The sequence below is a fragment of the Triticum aestivum genome, chromosome 3B (genome assembly GCF_018294505.1).
Source record: "Triticum aestivum cultivar Chinese Spring chromosome 3B, IWGSC CS RefSeq v2.1, whole genome shotgun sequence".
NCBI classification, from domain to species: domain Eukaryota; kingdom Viridiplantae; phylum Streptophyta; class Magnoliopsida; order Poales; family Poaceae; genus Triticum; species Triticum aestivum.
In genome coordinates, this window is record NC_057801.1 from 273892840 (window position 1) to 273911179 (window position 18340).

The following is an 18340-nucleotide window of genomic DNA, read 5'->3' on the forward strand; positions in this document are numbered from 1 at the left end:
GTTTTATGCCTGTGGAGGCTCGTGTAAAATGGAGCCCCCAAGCCACTTGGTTGATAGTGAGTGCAATAAAATTGATATGGCTGGTGTTGTCCGGACGGTCGATGTGATTAGGGACGATCGGGCGTATTTTTGTACTATGAGGGGATCTTCCTTACCATGTTTGAATGGTCTTTTGTTGTTTGAGACCTCCATTCATTGTTTCCGGCACAAGATCGGCCGTTTTGTTTGGAAGATCCGACATTCTCTATTGGTATGCTTGGCCGCCCTTCTTGGGGTACCATGAATTTCACATGGTGGATCAAGTATGCTGCCAGGGCCGAATGGGCCTGAGCTGTTCTCTTTCCGCTGACCGGACTGGGGGCCGCTGAATTCGCTACCAACTTCCCTGACTTGACGTTTATGACGGTTGTGCCGAGGCTTGATGATGCCTCCTCATGTTTGCTTCGTATTGTCTTGGACCGTGTTATTATGTTGACGTCGGGGTATGTGCCTTAGGTTCTCCTTCTTAGGTTGAGGTAGCAAATTATGCCGTGTGTGCCCTTTGTCGGGGCAGTCGAGTCCGTGTTCCTCAGTGGCCAGGACCTTGGTCCATCTGTCCACGAGCAAATCTTGGTCAGCTTTGAGCTGTTGTTGCTTTCTTTGCAGGCTCCTCGCGGTGACCGTGAGCCGTCGCTGAAGCGAACTTGTTCCACGGGATCCTCAGGCACGCCGAATTCATCATCGCCGAGGCTTACCTCGTCTTCGAAGGGGGGCATATAGTTGTTCCTCTCTAAGTATCCGACCGTGGCCAGTCCGGCCTGCTTGAAGGTAGGCTGATCAGGGTTGTATTCATATTTGGCACCATCCGGATTGTTTTCGTCTCCTGTGCCGGTATTGTTGTGGCGGGGCTTGGAGCAGCGTTGACAACGCCCATGCTTAGCTTTCTTCCCTGAGGGGTTATCCTCCATTGCCTCGTTGCCATTGGTTTTCTTCGGAGTGTCCACCATATATATATATATATATATATATATATCGTATGAGGATGTGGTTGTCCACCGCCCCGTGAGCGGTGGTTCCTATTCTTCTCCTGCATCGTCGTCCATACCTTCGATGTCTTCGGAGTCGAAATCAAGCACGTCGGTTAAGTCATCGACAGTGGCTATGAAGTGGGTGGTGGGTGGGCAACAAATTCCTTCGTCGCCTGCTTCCCACTTGAGCCGGACATAGTTCGGCCGAGAGTCTCCTGACAAAGAGAGAGACTTTAAAGAGTTCAGCACGTCGCCAAAGGGCGAGTGCTGGAAGATATCTGCAGCAATGAACTCCATTACTAGAGCCCAACCAGGCTCGGCGAGCTCGGGAGCGCGTGGACTCGAACCTACAGCCGGATACGAGTCCGGGGGTCCGGTGTCATAGGCTTCTTTGGAGGTGAGGCCTGTGTTCGGCTCTACCGCCGATGAGTGTGCGGCCTGCAGGACGGGTCCATCCACCCATCCTTGGGCAACGGAATTTGCTCTGGATTTAGGTCCGGGGCTACTTCAGGGGTGATATCCCGAGCGTTGTCAGACAGCAGGTTTAAGACGTGCTCATCGCGATTGTCCGGCGCTCCTGGCGCAGGCCCGAACCCGTTGAAGATCAAGTCTCTGCGGATATCGGACGTGTAGTTCAGGTTTCCGAACCTGACTTGGTGGCCAGGGGCGTAGCTGTCGATCTGCTCCAGTTGGCCAAGCGAATTGGCCCGCAGTGCGAAGCCGCCGAACACAAAGATATGTCCAGCGAGAAAAGTCTCACCCTGGACCGCGTTGTTGTTGATGATTGGAGGAGCCATCAAGCCTTGCAGCGACGACACAGAGGAACTCTCAATGAAAGCACCAATGTCGGTGTCATAACCGGCGGATCTCGGGTAGGGGGTCCCGATCTGTGCGTCTTAGGCTGATGGTAACAGGAGGCAAGGGACACAATGTTTACCCAGGTTCGGGCCCTCTCGATGGAGGTAAAACCCTACTTCCTGTTTGATTGATATTGATGATATGAGTAGTACAAGAGTTGATCTACCACGAGATCGTAGAGGCTAAACCCTAGAAGCTAGCCTATGATGATTATGATTGTGATCATCCCTCTAAGGACTAAACTCTCCTGTTTATATTGACACCGGAGAGGGCTAGGGTTTACACGGAGTCGGTTCCAAGGAAGGAAATATAATATCCGGATCGCCAAGCTTGTCTTCCACGCAAAGGAGAGTCCCATCCGGACACGGGACATAGTCTTGAGTCTTGTATCTTCACGCTCCAATAGTCTGGACGAAGTACATAGTCCAGCTGTCCGGATACCCCCTAATCCAGGACTCCCTCAGAAGCCTACAGCACCAACAACTCCATCATCACCACCTACGAGGACATAATCACATGGGTATGGGCACTCCCCTTGACAACTGCCAAGCTTGGGGGAGGTGCTCCGGTATCGTATCACCATCACACTCCTATCTTTACCGGTTTACTTAGTTCGATCCTTTTAGTAATATCTTGATCTAGTAGAATTGAAGTTTTGGTATGAAATAGTTTTGAGTTTTGCTTTGTGATCCTTCTATGTAATCGAGTCTGTGAGCTATCTATAATAAAGATTAGTGTTGAGTTGAGGGCTTTGCTATCCTGCTATGATCTTGAGAAAATAGAAAGAATAAAAAGAATAAAAGAGTTCATATTGATCTTATGGATCGTAATGACTTCACATATAAAGAGTATGAGTCTTAAAAGTTGTTGAGAGTTGACAAACATAGTTTTGGTCATCGTTGCAATTAATAGGAAGTAATAAAGAAGGAGAGGTTCTCACATATAAATATACTATCTTGGACATCTTTTATGATTGTGAGCACTCATTAAGTACGACATGCTAAAGAGTTGATGTTGGACAAGGAAGACAACGTAATGGTTTATGTTTTCTCACATCTCAGTTAAAGTATATTGTCATGGATCTTTCAAACATTTTGAGCTTGCCTTTCCCCCTCATGCAAGCCAAATTCCTTGCACCAAGTAGAGATACTACTTGTGCTTCCAAATATCCTTAAACCTAGTTTTTGCCATGAGAGTCCACCATACCTACCTATGGATTGAGTAAGATCCTTCAAGTAAGTTGTCATGTTGCAAGTAATAAAAATTGCTCTCTAAATATGTATGACTTATTGGTGCGGAGAAAATAAGCTTTATACGATCGTGTGATATGGAAGTAATAAAAGCGATGGACTGCATAATAAAGGTTCATGTCACAAGTGGCAATATAAAGTGACGTTCTTTTGCATTAAGATTCTGTGCATCCAACCCTAAAAGCACATGACAACCTCTGCTTCCCTCTGCGAAGGGCCTATCTTTTACTTTATGTCTTTACTTTATGCAAGAGTGAAGGTGATCTTCACCTTTCCCTTTTTCATTTTATCCTTTGGCAAGCACCTCGTGTTGGAAAGATCCTGATACATATAGCCAATTGGATGTAAGTTAGCATGAACTATTATTGTTGACATCACCCAAAGGTGAATACGTTGGGAGGCGAAATTATAAGCCCCTATCTTTCTTAGTGTCCGATTAAAAGTCCATAACCATAAGTATTGCGTGAGTTTTAGGAATTGTAGAAGACTATATGATTGTTGAGTATGTGGACTTGCTGAAAAGCTCTATTCTTGACTCTTTCTATTTTATGATAAATTACAATTGCTTCAGTGACTGAGATTATAGTTTGCTAGTTCTCAATGAAGTTTCTGAACCATACTTGACATTGTGAATAGATTGTTACTTGAGCATAAGAAATCATATGACAAAATCCATATATGTTGTTGTTATAAGAATGATCATGATGCCCTCATGTCCGTATTTTATTTTTATCGACACCTCTATATCTAAACATGTGGACATATTTTTCGATATTGGCTTTCGCTTGAGGACAAGGGAGGTCTAAGCTTGGGGGAGTTGATACGTCCATTTTGCATCATGCTTTTATATCAATATTTATTGCATTATGGGCTGTTATTACACGTTATGTCACAATACTTATGGCTATTCTCTCTTACTCCCTTCGTTCCGAAATAATTGTCGTTGGGAGTTCCTCTCCGACCAGGTGAAAATGCACAAAAGTACAGAAATACCCCTTGTTTGAAAACAGATCGTCTTCCTCCTCCATCCGCGAGGCAGCACCCCTCCAGTCCAGGACTCCTCCATCCTCCGTCGGGCTCCTCCAGGCCAGCGCCCCTCCGTCGGGCTCCTCCAGGCCAGCGCCCCTCCGTCAGGCTCCTCCAGGCCAGCGCTCCTCTCTGCCCCTCCTCCAGGCTCCTCTAGGCCAGCGCTCCTCTTTGCCCCTCTGCCAGGCCCCTCGTCGCCCCTGCTTCTCCACCGGGCTCCTCCAGGCCAGCGCTCACCTCCTGCCCCGCCTGACCCTGGCCAGCGCTCAACTCCTCCTCCGCCCCCACCTCCTCCACGGCTACGGCCAGGCCACCAGCGGCTCCATTCCAGTGAACTCCCCTGCTCTTTGCTCATCTTTGTGGTAGGCATCCTGCAAAATTGTTCATGTTACTTTTCAATCAAGAAATCAGGAATACTAGCAATATATCGATATCAAGATCATGATCTGCTAGTTTTGGAAACGTTCACTCAGGAAATCAGTCAATGAGGATATCAAAATGTTTTGGTAATGGAGTAGTGTGCACATGTACATTGTCGCTAGGTGTGGGTACAAAATTACGGTATCTTGAGCATCCCCACCAACAGAATTACAGTTGAGAAAATTCAGCCAGGGCACAATTTCAAAACAGTAAGACCAGTCACAAAACAGAAAGTCTTGGTTTGAAAATGGTAGGTAGGTCACCTTACCAGCTTCTCTTTCTTTCATTCATTTCCATCACCATCACCTTGGCTCAAGTTCGCTTTCTTTCACACTATCAAAGGAATTCAGTTAGGAGTAACACTAAGTGAATCAAATTTGCAGATGATGTACTGAAAAGGGTGTTGTTTCTTGACAAGAAAAGGCAGAATTGATGTACTGAAAAGGGTGTTGTTTCTGAAACAATTGTCATATTATGAGTTCACCTAAGGAAATTAAGCTGGTTTCTGAAAGTTCAAATAAGGTGCACAAACCCTTAAGGTTCAAATAAGATGACCATGACAGTAAAAGTAATATTGACATGGAGTAAACATTAGCACTAATTGAAATGAGTAAACACTAGCAATATTAACAGAATTAAACACTAGCAATATTAATAGGAGTAAACAGAAATATTAGTACAAGTGCCATACTACTGCAAGTGCTAAATCTGATTTGGTCTTTTTGCAAGCTTTTACTCCTACACTACTCCTAATTAAATGAAGAAGATCTTGAACTAATGTAAGAGAAGAGAAAAAGGAGTGAGAAGCAAGAATTTAGTTAATTTTAATTAACTGGAAAAGGATTTAGTTGATTTTTACTCCTACACTAAATCTGGAATACTCCTACAGATCAGTAACCATGAACTTTCTCAATAACAGTACAGAAGGGCACAATATTGGGAAGTTTGTTAGTCTGGCATGGTAGCAACAGTAAAATATATACAAGCAGGCACTCCCTTCTCTATATATGAATTCAACTAAGAGATCCGCTGATCTAACGCGCACAAATTCTTCATTAACCTAGGAAACTAATTATGGCTGGTAATGCTTCATTAACCTAGGAAACAAATTCTTGCTTTGACAGTAAACAGACAACAATTGACCATAACAATATTGTCACTGTTGCTTTGACAATAAGCAGACTGAATTTATATGTACTTCTTCTTCTTCTTCTTGTACTTCTACTTCTACTTCTACTTCTACTTCATCTTACATATTCATATCTTCAGGAGAAAATGGATCTCCCAGATCTCAACTTCACTCCACCTGTAGAAGATGTGGATGAAATGGACGAAGATGCAGGAGAGCGAATGGAAGGAGATGAAATTGTTCAAGATCCAGGAGAGCGAATGGAAGGAGATGAAATTGTTCAAGATCCAGGTACAGTTACCGTTGATCATTCCATCATTTCATCATTTGATCATTCCATCACTTCATCACTTGATCATTTCATTTAATCATTTCTCTGTTGTATGTCTTGGTGCAGGTGTTGGGCAAGTTGCTAGGAAATATAAAACCCTCAATGACCAGCAAAAATTTGCTGCTTATGTAGCAATGCATACACTGTGTATGAGTAGAGGAGGCACTTTTTTGGGAACTGACAAGCAAGACATTGCAAATTTTTTCGGAGTGGGTGTTTGGAGTATACAAAGAATTTGGAGAAAAGCAATGAGGCAAATTAGCGAAGGTAAAGAGGTGGATGTTTCTAATCAAAAAAAAGGAAATTCTGGAAGAAAGCCTAAGGACATTAATCTAGAAAAAATCCTAACGATCCCATTAAACAAAAGGTCTACCATTAGGTCACTTGCTTGGCAACTGGGGTGTAGCCCTACCACACTTCATAGAAAGTTCATGTTAAACTTGATAAGGAGGCATACAAACTGCGTGAAGCCAGCTCTAAAGGACCAGAATAAGAAGGATAGGATGAAATTTTGTTTGTCGATGCTTGATGAGGCAACAACAGCAACACCAAGGCCTAAGTTCAAGACTATGCATAATGTTGTCCATATTGACGAGAAGTGGTTCAACATGACCAAGAAGAATAGAACCTATTATCTGCTGGACGGGGAGGAAGAGCCTACAAGGCCTATACATGGCAACTGTATTGGAAAGGTGATGTTCTTGACGGCCGTTGCTAGGCCGAGGTGGGACAGTGAAGGAAACGTGACCTTCTCTGGGAAAATCGGTATCTGGCCATTCGTGAAAGAAGTTCCTGCTCAAAGGAGAAGCGACAACAGGCCCAGAGGTACAATAGAGACAAAATCAATAAAGGTCGACAGAAAAGTGATGAGGGAGTTCCTGATAGAGAAGGTCTTGCCAGCAATACAAGCTGTTTGGCCTGAAGGCGATGCTGGACAAACCATCTACATTCAGCAGGATAATGCTAAGCCCCATATCTTGCCAGATGATCAGGAATTTCTAGAAGCTGTCGCAAAAACTGGACTTGACATCAGAATAATACAACAGCCTCCCAACAGTCCTGATTTGAATGTGCTTGACCTTGGGTTTTTCAACTCGCTCCAATCCCTGACAGATTGTCTGAGTCCTAAAACACTACAAGACCTTATTAAGGGTGTTTTGGAGGAATTTGAAGGCTATGATGTTTACAAGCTCAACAGAATTTTCCTAACTCTGCAGACGTGCATGATTGAGATCCTAAACCATGCAGGGGGCAATGGGTATAAAATACCCCATGTAAACAAGGAAAGGCTTGAGGGGATTGGGCAACTACCTCCAAGATTATCATGCCCTCTAGAGGTTTACGCAAATGCATTATACAACTTAGAGCTAATGGAGAGGGTTCAGTAATGGAATATGAGCTTGTGATGACGCTTGCGGTGAGGTTGTGATGCTAGTGATGATGCTTGTGATGCTTGCAATGAGGCTCTGATGCTAGTGATGAGGCTGTGATGCTAGTGATGATGCTTGTGATGCTTGCGATGAGGCTCTGATGCTAGTGATGAGGTTGTGATGCCAGTGATGATGTGATGCTTGTGATGCTAGTGATGAGGTTGTGATGCTAGTGATGATGCTTGTGATGCTAGTGATGCTTGTCATGTCTGTAATAATCCATATTTGAGTATGTTGGAGTACGTTGTTTTTGTGGAGTATGTTGGAGTATGTCTAACTCCACTTGTATGTGTAACTCCACTTGTATGTCTCCACTTGTATTTTTACTCCATGTATTTTTTTACTCCATACTCCATTTGTATGTGTATATTTCTACTACTCCATTTGTATGATCATTCGCTGATAGGAGAGTAGTAGGAGAGGAGAGGAGTGAATTCGAGAAGAGTATGTGAGAGGAATATGAGAGGAAAGGAGTGGAATAGAAGAGGAGAGGAGTGGGCTGGAATAGGAGAGGAGAGGAAAAAAATTAATTTAACTTTAACACAAGATAAGAGAAGAGAGGAGAGAAGAGAGGAGAGATAAGAAGAGAGAAGAAGAGAGAAGATACTTTTCTTTAATTAATGCCAAGCTACTCTTTAACATCATTCTTTGGTCAAGTTACTCACAAGCTTCCATACTGCCAAGTTTGCTTATTGGCATTCTTTTAATTTTAGTCCTGCTCCTACTAATCCTACTCCTAATCCTAATTTTAAAAAACCTGCATTAAAAGGAGTATTTTGGCACTGGATGAAAAGGAGTATTAACAACTCCAAGCTGAATACACAAATCTCTACAGCAAGCTACTCCAAGCAGTACTAAACCAACTAAGGTCACTTAAAGCAGTACTACACCAAAATACAAATACTGATGTCACTAATCTTTCCAAGCAGTACTACACTTACAGTAATCTCTGATAGGAGAGTAGTAGGAGAGGAGAGGAGTACTTGCAAGTCTACACTAAACACTACACTACTCCAAGAACTACTCATACTGTTGCTGCACTTGCTGAAAAGAGAAGAGAAGTCAAGAGAAGGAGGGTACTCCTGCTACAATTCATTTAATTTTAGTTAACTCAAGTTCATTTACTGAAAAAATCATTTAGTTTTAATTAAAAAACAAGTTTCAGTTAATTAAAAAATCATTTAGTTTCATTTTAATTAATTAAAGAAAATGACTTGTTGAGAGGAAAGGAGTGGAATAGAAGAGAGAGGAGTGGAGTGGAATAGGAGAGGAGAGGAAAAAGTTTATTTTAATGCTGAAGTTTGGAAGTAAGGTCTGGAGTTTTTGATACTCAGGAAGGCTTGTGTTAAAATCAGAGGACTAGACTAAACAAAATGAAATACGCAAGGCCGCAGCAAGAACGCAGCTCACTTCAACTAAACTAAACTGAACTTATTTAGCTACTGAAGAAATGAGCAGCGACTGAAGCAACTAAACTGCAGTTATAAGGAGGAGTAGCAAGCAGTGACTGAAACTGCAGATACGTCGAGGTTAACATTGACAACTACTGCAACTTTTCCTTATTACTCCAGCAAAACTACTGGAAAACTAACTGAATCTTTTCACTTGAATCAACTACTGCAACGAAATTCAGTGAATTAAGTATGCAGAGATACAACTACTACCATCAGAGAGAAACTACAGAATTAAGTATGCAGAGACAAGAGTACTGCAACCAAACTGAATATACTCCAACCAAACTGAGACAAGAGTACATCAGAGATACAGAGAGATACAAGTACTGCAACCAAACTGAATTAAGTACGGAGTATGCAGAGATACAGGAGTACAACTAACTGCAGCCTTGTCGTCGCGGAGGTTCTGGCCGTGGAGGCCGCGCATGAGGGAGGCCAGCTGCTCGTCCTCCTCCATCTGCTTCCGCACCCGCTTGATCTCCTTGGACACGTCCCCGAACCTCTGCATAGCATATCCATGTCCACCCAGAGCAGAAAGCGCAGCGCGTGTCATGTCAGTCAGTCAGCGCGTGTCATCGTCAGAGGTACTGTAATTAATCAAGAAGCCGGAGCGGAGGGGGCTTACGGTGGACTGGATGGTGTTGGCCCTGGTCCTGCCGGTGCGTGGGGCCGGCGGCGAGGGAGGGGGCCTGGGCTCGGTGGCGACGGCGAGCACGCGGCGGAGGCGGCGCTGGTGTTGGTGCGTGGAGTGGCGCGGGAGCGGGGAGACGAGCCCGGCCACGACGCGGCCCCGGCCGAACCCCCCTCACTGCAGCACATGCAGCGCGGACGCCGACGCCGCCGTTGCAGGCGAGCAGCACCAGCTTCGCGTACGTGGCGTCGGCGGCCATCCCCTTTGCCCTTCTTCTTCCTGGCAGCAACGACCAACTGTGTCAAGTGCGTCCGTCGCCCAGAAGCTCACCTCTGCACCGCATCCACCGTCTCCATCGCCAGATCTAGAGCAGGTGCACGCAGATCAAGCGGTGGCGCATGCGGATCCAGCGCCTCCGTCGCCCAGAAGCTCGCCGCCGGTGCAAAAATCCAAGCTTTGACCTCGGATGTGGGATGTGAGTGTTGTGGGGTGCGAGTGGAGGCGGGAGAAAGATGGCGGCGACAGGGAGAGATGGTGGCCGGCGAGGTGGGCGAGGTGGGCGAGGTGGTTGCCGGAGAGGTGGGCGAGGTGGTTGCCGGCGAGGTTGGCGAGAAGAGAGAGGCGACAGGGAGAAGAGAAAGCAATGAGTGAGGAGCGAGTGAGTGCCGACGCGAGGGTAAAAGTGGAAAGCGCAAAAAAATCGTAGCGTGCCGAAACTTGTACTAGTTTTCTCCACCGACAATTATTTCGGAACAGAGGGAGTATTTTACAAGGTTTATCATCAAGAGGGAGAATGCCGGCAGCTGGAATTCTGACTGGAAAAGGAGCAAATATTGGAAACCTATAATGCACAGCTCCAAAAATCGTGAAACTCCACGGAAGTCACTTTTGGAATTAATAAGAATTATTGAGCAAAAAAAATACCAGAGGGGGCCCACACCCTGGCCAGGAGGGTGGGGCGCCCCCCCCTACTGGGTGCGCCCCCTATCTCCTGGGCCCCCTGGTGGCCCTCTGGTGCCTATCTTCTTCTATATGAAGGCTTTTACCCTGGAAAAAATCATAAGCAAGCTTACGGGACGAAACTCCGACGCCACGAGGCGGAACCTTGGCGGAACCAATCTAGGGCTTCGGCGGAGCTGTTCTGCCGGGGAAACTTCCCTCCAGGAGGGGGAAATCATCACCAACGATCCTCTCATCGGGAGGGGGTCAATCTCCATCAACATCTTCACCAGCACCATCTCCTCTCAAAACCCTAGTTCATCTCTTGTATCCAATCTTGTATCAAAACCACAAATTGGTACCTGTGGGTTGCTAGTAGTGTTGATTACTCCTTGTAGTTGATGCTAATTGGTTTACTTGGTGGAAGATCATATGTTCAGATCCTTAATGCATATTAATACTCCTCTGATCATGAACATGAATATGCTTTGTGAGTAGTTACGTTTGTTCCTGAGGACATGGGTGAAGTCTTGCTATTAGTAGTCATGTGAATTTGGTATTCGTTCGATATTTCGATGAGATGTATGTTGTCTCTCCTCTAGTGGTGTTATGTGAATGTCGACTACATGACACTTCACCATTACTTGGGCCTAGAGGAAGGCATTGGGAAGTACTAAGTAGATGATGGGTTGCTAGAGTGACAGAAGCTTAAACCCTAGTTTATGCGTTGCTTCGTAAGGGGCTGATTTGGATCCATTAGTTTCATGCTATGGTTAGGTTTACCTTGATACTTCTTTTGTAGTTGCGGATGCTTGCAATAGGGGTTAATCATAAGTGGGATGCTTGTCCAAGAAAGGGCAGTAACCAAGCACCGGTCCACCCACATATCAAATTATATAAGTACCGAACGTGAATCATATGAGCATGATGAAAACTAGCTTGATAATAATTCCCATGTGTCCTCAGGAGCGCTTTTCTCATTATATGAAATTGTCCAGGCTTGTCCTTTGCTACAAAAAGGATTGGGCCACCTTGCTGCACCTTATTTACTTTCATTGCTTGTTACCCGTTACAAATTATCTTATCACAAAACTATCTGTTACCTACAATTTCAGTGCTTGCAGAGAATACCTTACTGAAAACCTCTTGTCATTTCCTTCTGCTCCTCGTTGGGTTCGACACTCTTACTTATCGAAAGGACTAGGATAGATCCCCTATACTTGTGGGTCATCAATAACATGTTAACAGCCTGGACCAATGGGGATTTTCCACGTGTAAAATACTCATTGGCCGGAGGAAACACGTGTTTGCTCATCATTGGGACAGATGTCATCCACTCATTGGACAGGAGGCGCCTATGATACGTCGACACGTGGCACGGCCCAACAGAGGCCCATTCCGGTGAAAAGGCCGCCCAGCTAAAGGCCCGCCATGTTTTTTCACACACTAGTGGGCTGGCCCGTTAATAGTCTCCCATGTTTTAGGCCAAATTGAGCCCCATACCAGATCAGGCCCGTTCACAGCCTGCTGTGTTTTGGGCCAAATTATGGCCCATATCAGATCAGGCCCGTTAACAAGCCACTGTTCTTTTGGGCCCATTCTAAGACAGGTTTGTATTTCAGCCTGTTAAATGCCCGTTTACCAGTTCGGCCCGATAATAGTTTCGGCCTATTAGCGGTCTGTGGTGCATCTGGGACATTGTCGGCCCGGTTTAACTTTAGGCCATTTAATGGCCCATGCAGACACTGGGCTATTTCTTGTCTGAAGTAACTTTAGGCCTCTTAACGGCACGTAGTCTTCATGGATAAATTTCAGCCCAACTGGCCTACCAGCCTGTTAATGGCCTGTGTAATAGTTGGGCCTAATTACAGCCCGTGTTGAATACGGCCTGCTTACAGCCCATCTGATAATGGCCCGTGACACTTTTAGGCCTATGGCCCGCGTAGATACCGTCCTGCTTAAAGCCCATAATTTTAGACCTGTTCAAGGCGGGAAACAACCATAAGGTTTAGACCTGCTAATGGCCCAACATGATTATAGGCCCATGTTTTGGCCCATATGAGTAATGGGCCGGCCTAAAGACCGACAACATTGAGATCCACTGAACCTTCCGGCCTAAATTACAGCATACAGAACAAGAATAAACCTAGACTATATAACAAAGAAATTACAGCATATTACATCCCCTCGGCATCAAAGTTCGCCACCAGTGATAATAAAGGGCAACCAGACAACAGATTACATAAACAGGGCAGGTCGCCACTAGTTGAAGTTAATAGGCGGACAAAATAATAGACAGAACTGACAGCACTTCAACACAGTTCAAGAAAGGTTAGCCCGGCCCAGGAGCTGCAGCGCAAGCAGCTTAGCAACCTGATGAGACTGCGCTTCTTTGGCGCTCATATCCACCAACTTAAGCTGCAAAGCATCAATAAACATCATGTACTTACGGTTAATCTTGCATAGAGATTGGAGTTCTAGTCGTATTTGAGCGGAAGCATGTATTTCTGCTTGAATTTCAGACTGAAGAAGTCGAACAGATTCAGGCGGCGACTTCATCGAGCTTGTGTCATTGAGTAAGTTTGACACTACATCAAGATGTGACTTCGTGGTTGTATCCCTACCCTCAATATGTGTTTCCTTCTCCTTCGGAATATGTGTTAGAGGGACAAACAATGGGTTCGTCTCACTATCATTGTGGCAGTTCTTCCTAGCTGCAGTGTTGTCACCTTGAAAGAGAAACTAGTAGGTAGATAACAGGTTTTGCACATATAAGCATCAGGGTTGTCAATTCATCTCATTTCTTTGTTAGAAATAAAGAGACATGGTTTAAAATAGCATTAACATAATAGGCATTGTTCATAGTTAAGACGGCAGGAAATGGTAATGTGCAGGAGCGGGCAGCTTCACCAGACCACTGGATTACATATCAAGAACACAAGCATAGATGTAGTTCTAAATAATGTATAAGCATGAATGGTGAGTGTACTATCAATGTATACCATTTCAGATTGGTAAATAAAGAGACACAATTTAAATAACATTAATATAATATGGCATAGTTCATAGTTGAGACATAGTAGGATATGACATTGTGCTGTTGTTGGTAGTCTCACCACGCCACTGGATTACAGATCAAGAACACAAGCCTACACATAGTTCTAAAGAAGATAACTTGCTATGTTTAGTTTAATTCACATGGTACGAATAAGGAACTAGATTGTACAACTAAAGACTGAAATTAGAAGGACAAACTTATGTTTATGTACTTCTACTTTATAAACTTTGAACAAGCAATTTGATGAAGACGACAAAAATAAACAGCATTTGCACTCATAGCTATCCAAATATAAACAACAGAGTTTGAAGACTCGAGGAGAACAAACTTACATTAGTAGTGAAGACAGGCTCTATAAAGGCCTTGTCCATATTGATGGGGGGGGCAATTCAAGAAGTTTACCTCACACTCTTCTTCAAGAGTATTGCCTTTATTCTACATTTTGTTAAGAGTAAATATAGATGTGAAAATATAGGAACAAATGGCGATTATTTGACTTAAGATGCAGAGTACAAATGTAAATACAGCATACAGGCAGAAGGCACTGACAAGAGAAATGCAGAGCTAAACTTCTTCAGTAACATTGGTTTTATTTAATATTTTGGCAAGAGTAACTGTAGATCTGATGTGTAGAAAAATGGAGGACAAGGGAAAATAAGTTGGAAAGTGTACATGAAGAACTAGCTGACAAATATAAGGATAACAGATACTCACAAAAACAATGCAGAACTAAATTTCTTCATAGGCATTGGTTTTATTCTACAGTGATTTAAGCATTAATATAGATCTGATAATTTGGAGCGAATAGTGGATAAGAAAGCTATAATGCACAATGATGTCACATAATCCACCAGGTATGAATGTAAGGACAGCAATAGGACAATAGGTACTCACAAGAGCAAAGCAACGACCAACATAGTTGTGATATCCTAGGTTTTGCGGCGCTGGTTCTATCACCAATATACGTTGGGTGCTATGTGATTTCTTCGGTAGCACCACCTTTTTCAAGGACTTTGCTTGTACTCCTTCAGGTTCTGCAATCACCCTCTTCCTTTTGGATGTCTGAAACACAAGAACAGCATTTGAATGGAAAAACATGGTATGACAACAAATGGAATAGGTGTTGATAATGGATGGGCATGGCATCTTCGCATATATCATGAGTAAACTAAGAAGATGGCGGTGCAACGAAGCAAAAGAAATTCAAGACACCTTATGCAAGATATGTGCAATCAATAAAACCTAGCCAAATTAGAACAGGCACCTTATTGGGTGAATAGGATAGGCCATCTGCCTTTGACTCCTTGAGTTCAGAATATTCATTAGGATCATATTCTGAATACGAATCTATAAGTCGGGGGCATGTGGGTTTCATTGCATCCACAATGGACCTCAATCCCTTGATGCCAAGTTTGTTACCCATTGAACTGTTCTGCAATACTCTTCTGATGTGCGCATTCTTATATTAATTGTGATTACGTACAATATATGTAAAGCATGCAAACACAAACAGTAGTGAGATTATCTTTGTAATCCAGAGCATATTGTAATATAATAGAGGCTCCCTGCAAAGCCTTGTGTGCTATCACTGGATTCTGATGAGAGAGCCCATGTGTGCTGTAATATGATGAGTAGATTAATATAATCTGGCACAACTACACACAAAAATAGGCTCCTTGTTGGGGGCCCCAGATGTAAGGATAGTTGGCAGATGACAGGTTCATAATATACCGTATAGAAAGTTTATTGCCAAACCATGATAACGAGAGCGCAGAGCCAGTAGGCAGATCATAGTGTAGATAATAGGGGCACACCATAACCACCATAAATAAATCGGGAAAGCGGAACTGGCTGGAAAACATAGGGTTTTGCTGCCACTAATATGCAGTCTATCGATCACCTACAGGCCAGCTCTATTCATCTGAAGGCGCACAACTGTTACTATCATTTTAGACTATCAAAGACCGCGCGGCTCCCACCATTTCCTGGGTTTTATGGCATACCAACTCGAAGTGCAAAATCATTTAGCATAACTGGCCCAACAGAGGTGTCGACTGCAGATGTCCCTGCTCCCCTTCCAGACAAGGAACAGGCTGTGCTACCCATACAGAACACCGCATGGGCCGCCGACCGAACCACCGGCCCCTGCCGCCTGTGTTCCTCCGCCACCCCACCCCCACCCCCGCCCCCACCCGCGTTGAGTTTTCTTCGTTCGGCGAGGCCCCGCCATCGCCCCCCACAACCACCGTCCACACCCGAGCCCCTTTCTTTGCATCGGTGAACTCCGGCGAGCTCTGAAAAATCAACTGACCTAATTTTCAAATTTAGTCTACTGTCATTTAACTAGTGTGGAATATAAAAGGGGAAAACCATAAGCATTGCGGGTATAGTGTTGAGCGTGCCATGGTCGATCTGAAGGTGCAAATCGGACAAAGGCAACTTTGCAACCAATGTTTTCTTTCAACTAGCAAGTAAGTGATGGACAAGAAATCAGAGTAAAGCAGTGGCGATCTATTTTCTTGTTGCGATAAATAAGTTGAGCAGATACGAAAGAGTACCGCCTCTGGTGCGGTGCCATGTATGCATCAGCTGAGAATTTGATGGTGCTACGGTAGTGATGGCTGTCAGCGGCGTGGAAGCAGATCTAGGAGGGTAGACGGTGGCGGCGGGGCGCGGTGGATGAGACGGTCGTAGGAGCGGCGCTGGCAAGGTGGACGACGGTGGGGATGAAGCGAGAGGATAGGATGCAAGGATCCCGGTCCGAAGCCGTGGATGAGAGAGGTCGTTCTCTTGTAATGGACGCCGGCGTTGGGGTATCAGCTCCGGCATGGTGGACGAGGACGGCGGTGGATGGGGTGGCGGACGGAGGAGGCTGGGGTGGAGAGGGTGTTTTGTCGCCCAAGGAGTACGAATGGGGAAATGGAGGGAGAGAGGAAGAAGGGAACCATGTCTTTAGGGCGCGCTGGTCTCAAATGCGAGGAAATTTACAAACTTAGCCCCTGTTTCAAATTTCCTACATCACAGCAATATTAGTTGGTTGGGGATAGGACGGTAATCTCGCATACACCGAATATTTGCCGACAAGAGTTTGTTTTTGGCGCCCACCATGTATGAATCGGGGAGGGAGTCGATTTCGGCCGAGGAGATACTGTGTTTTGGTGCCCACCGTGTATGAATCCTGGTGAGAGGCGGATTATGTCACATTTGAGTGAAATTACAAACGTACCCCTATCGAAACCTATAGAAATCGAGCCGATAGGCTTTGTGTGGAAGGGATAGGCAGTAATTTCCATCTCGCAAATTTTGGTTTCGGGTGGTTACTGCGACTTTCCCCGCTTCGTTCAAATTTTTGCAGAGTGCATGTTTACCGTGCCAACTCAATTCTAATCCCGTTTGTATTCTATTTTTGTTTGGGCAGGATCCATTTTCGGTTGGAATAAAATTATATATACATCATTTTTTATATATACTTTCAAAAGCACAACACCCTTTATACATAAATATGGTTTACAAATGGCATGATCTCAGATTCATAAGGTTGTATCCATCTTAATTTGGATTTTCAAATATTTGAAACCACTTTATGTTGAAATCCAATGTATGCATTCCTCGCTAACTGTCTCCAATTAATGTGTGTTTCATACGGGTTTTTTTTACTTCTCAAACATGTATAATGTGTTTCACAACCGCAACATATAGTGTAATCCTATTTAGACATTAATTGCATATAAACCATGCATTGTCTCTAATTAAAGAATCTAAGGATCACTAATATTGATAAACTATATAACATTACACGTGTCCCCAAATTCAAATGAATATGCATGTTTGATACACCAATTTGTGTCATGATATTATCTATGTCATGATCTCCAGTTTAAATATTTGAATCCCCTTTAATCCAAATATTCATCTCATATAGCTATCACTCACGCTTATATAGGAGTATCTCTCTAGACCTATATGCGTTCATCGTCTCTTAGGTATCTCTCGTGCTACATGTATGTCGACAATGATCTTTTATCTTCTTAACACACTGACGGTACTCTCTCCCTCGACCTTCATCACTCTATCTCTCTCTAAGTATATCTCGCTCTCTGTTATGTGTCTCTAACTAAGATTCTCCATGTGAAATCTCTTTCTCTCACACAAACACAAACTTCGTCTCCCGGGGTATCATTTCTCTCTACTATTCCCCTGTGTGCCACTCACACACCCCCTCTCACACAGAGCTGTCTTTTGCTCCTTAGGTATGAGAAGCTACGACTCTTCCTCTTAAATATCTCTTTCTCACACACAAACACAAACTCTGTCTCCCAGGGTCTCATATCTCTCCACCATTCTCTTGTATGTCGCTCACACACACTCTCTCCCTGGAGATATCTTGTGTTCCCTCATATGTCTCTCTAGCTATCACTCTCGTTGTGAAATATCTTTCTCTCTCGCAGACACAAAACTCCGTCTCTCGGGATCTCATTTCTCTCTGATATTTGTTTGTATGTGACTCACATGCACCCTCTCTCTATCTCTCTCACACCCACACACATAACTCAGCCTTCTGATCCACTCGAGTCCTATCTCTAACACACACTAGCTAGGATCTTTATGTTTCTATTTATCTGTTTCTCCATCAACCTTCTTTCTCGTCCTCACTCTTGCTTCCTATCACGCACACTACATATGTTTCTCTCTACATGCAGTCAAGTGCCCTCTTTTTATCTTTCTCTCACACACACATAACTTCACCCTTTGAACCACCCGACGGTCATCTCCAACACTCAAACTAGCCAATGTCCCTCTAGCTAGC

General features: G+C 44.3%; 1 protein-coding gene across 1 annotated transcript; it reads right to left on the reverse strand.

Annotated features, from left to right (window-relative positions):
- Positions 1 to 4490: 4490 nt before the first annotated feature.
- On the reverse strand, positions 4491 to 9795 carry LOC123067483 (uncharacterized). Its single transcript, XM_044490262.1, has 5 exons — positions 9753 to 9795; positions 9531 to 9709; positions 9288 to 9407; positions 4830 to 4894; positions 4491 to 4512 (listed from the first exon to the last, which is right to left on the reverse strand). Exons 1-4 carry the CDS (start codon positions 9793 to 9795, stop codon positions 4874 to 4876), a joined length of 363 nt encoding a protein of 120 aa, XP_044346197.1. The 3' UTR covers positions 4491 to 4512; positions 4830 to 4873.
- Between the last annotated feature and the right edge of the window lie 8545 nt (positions 9796 to 18340).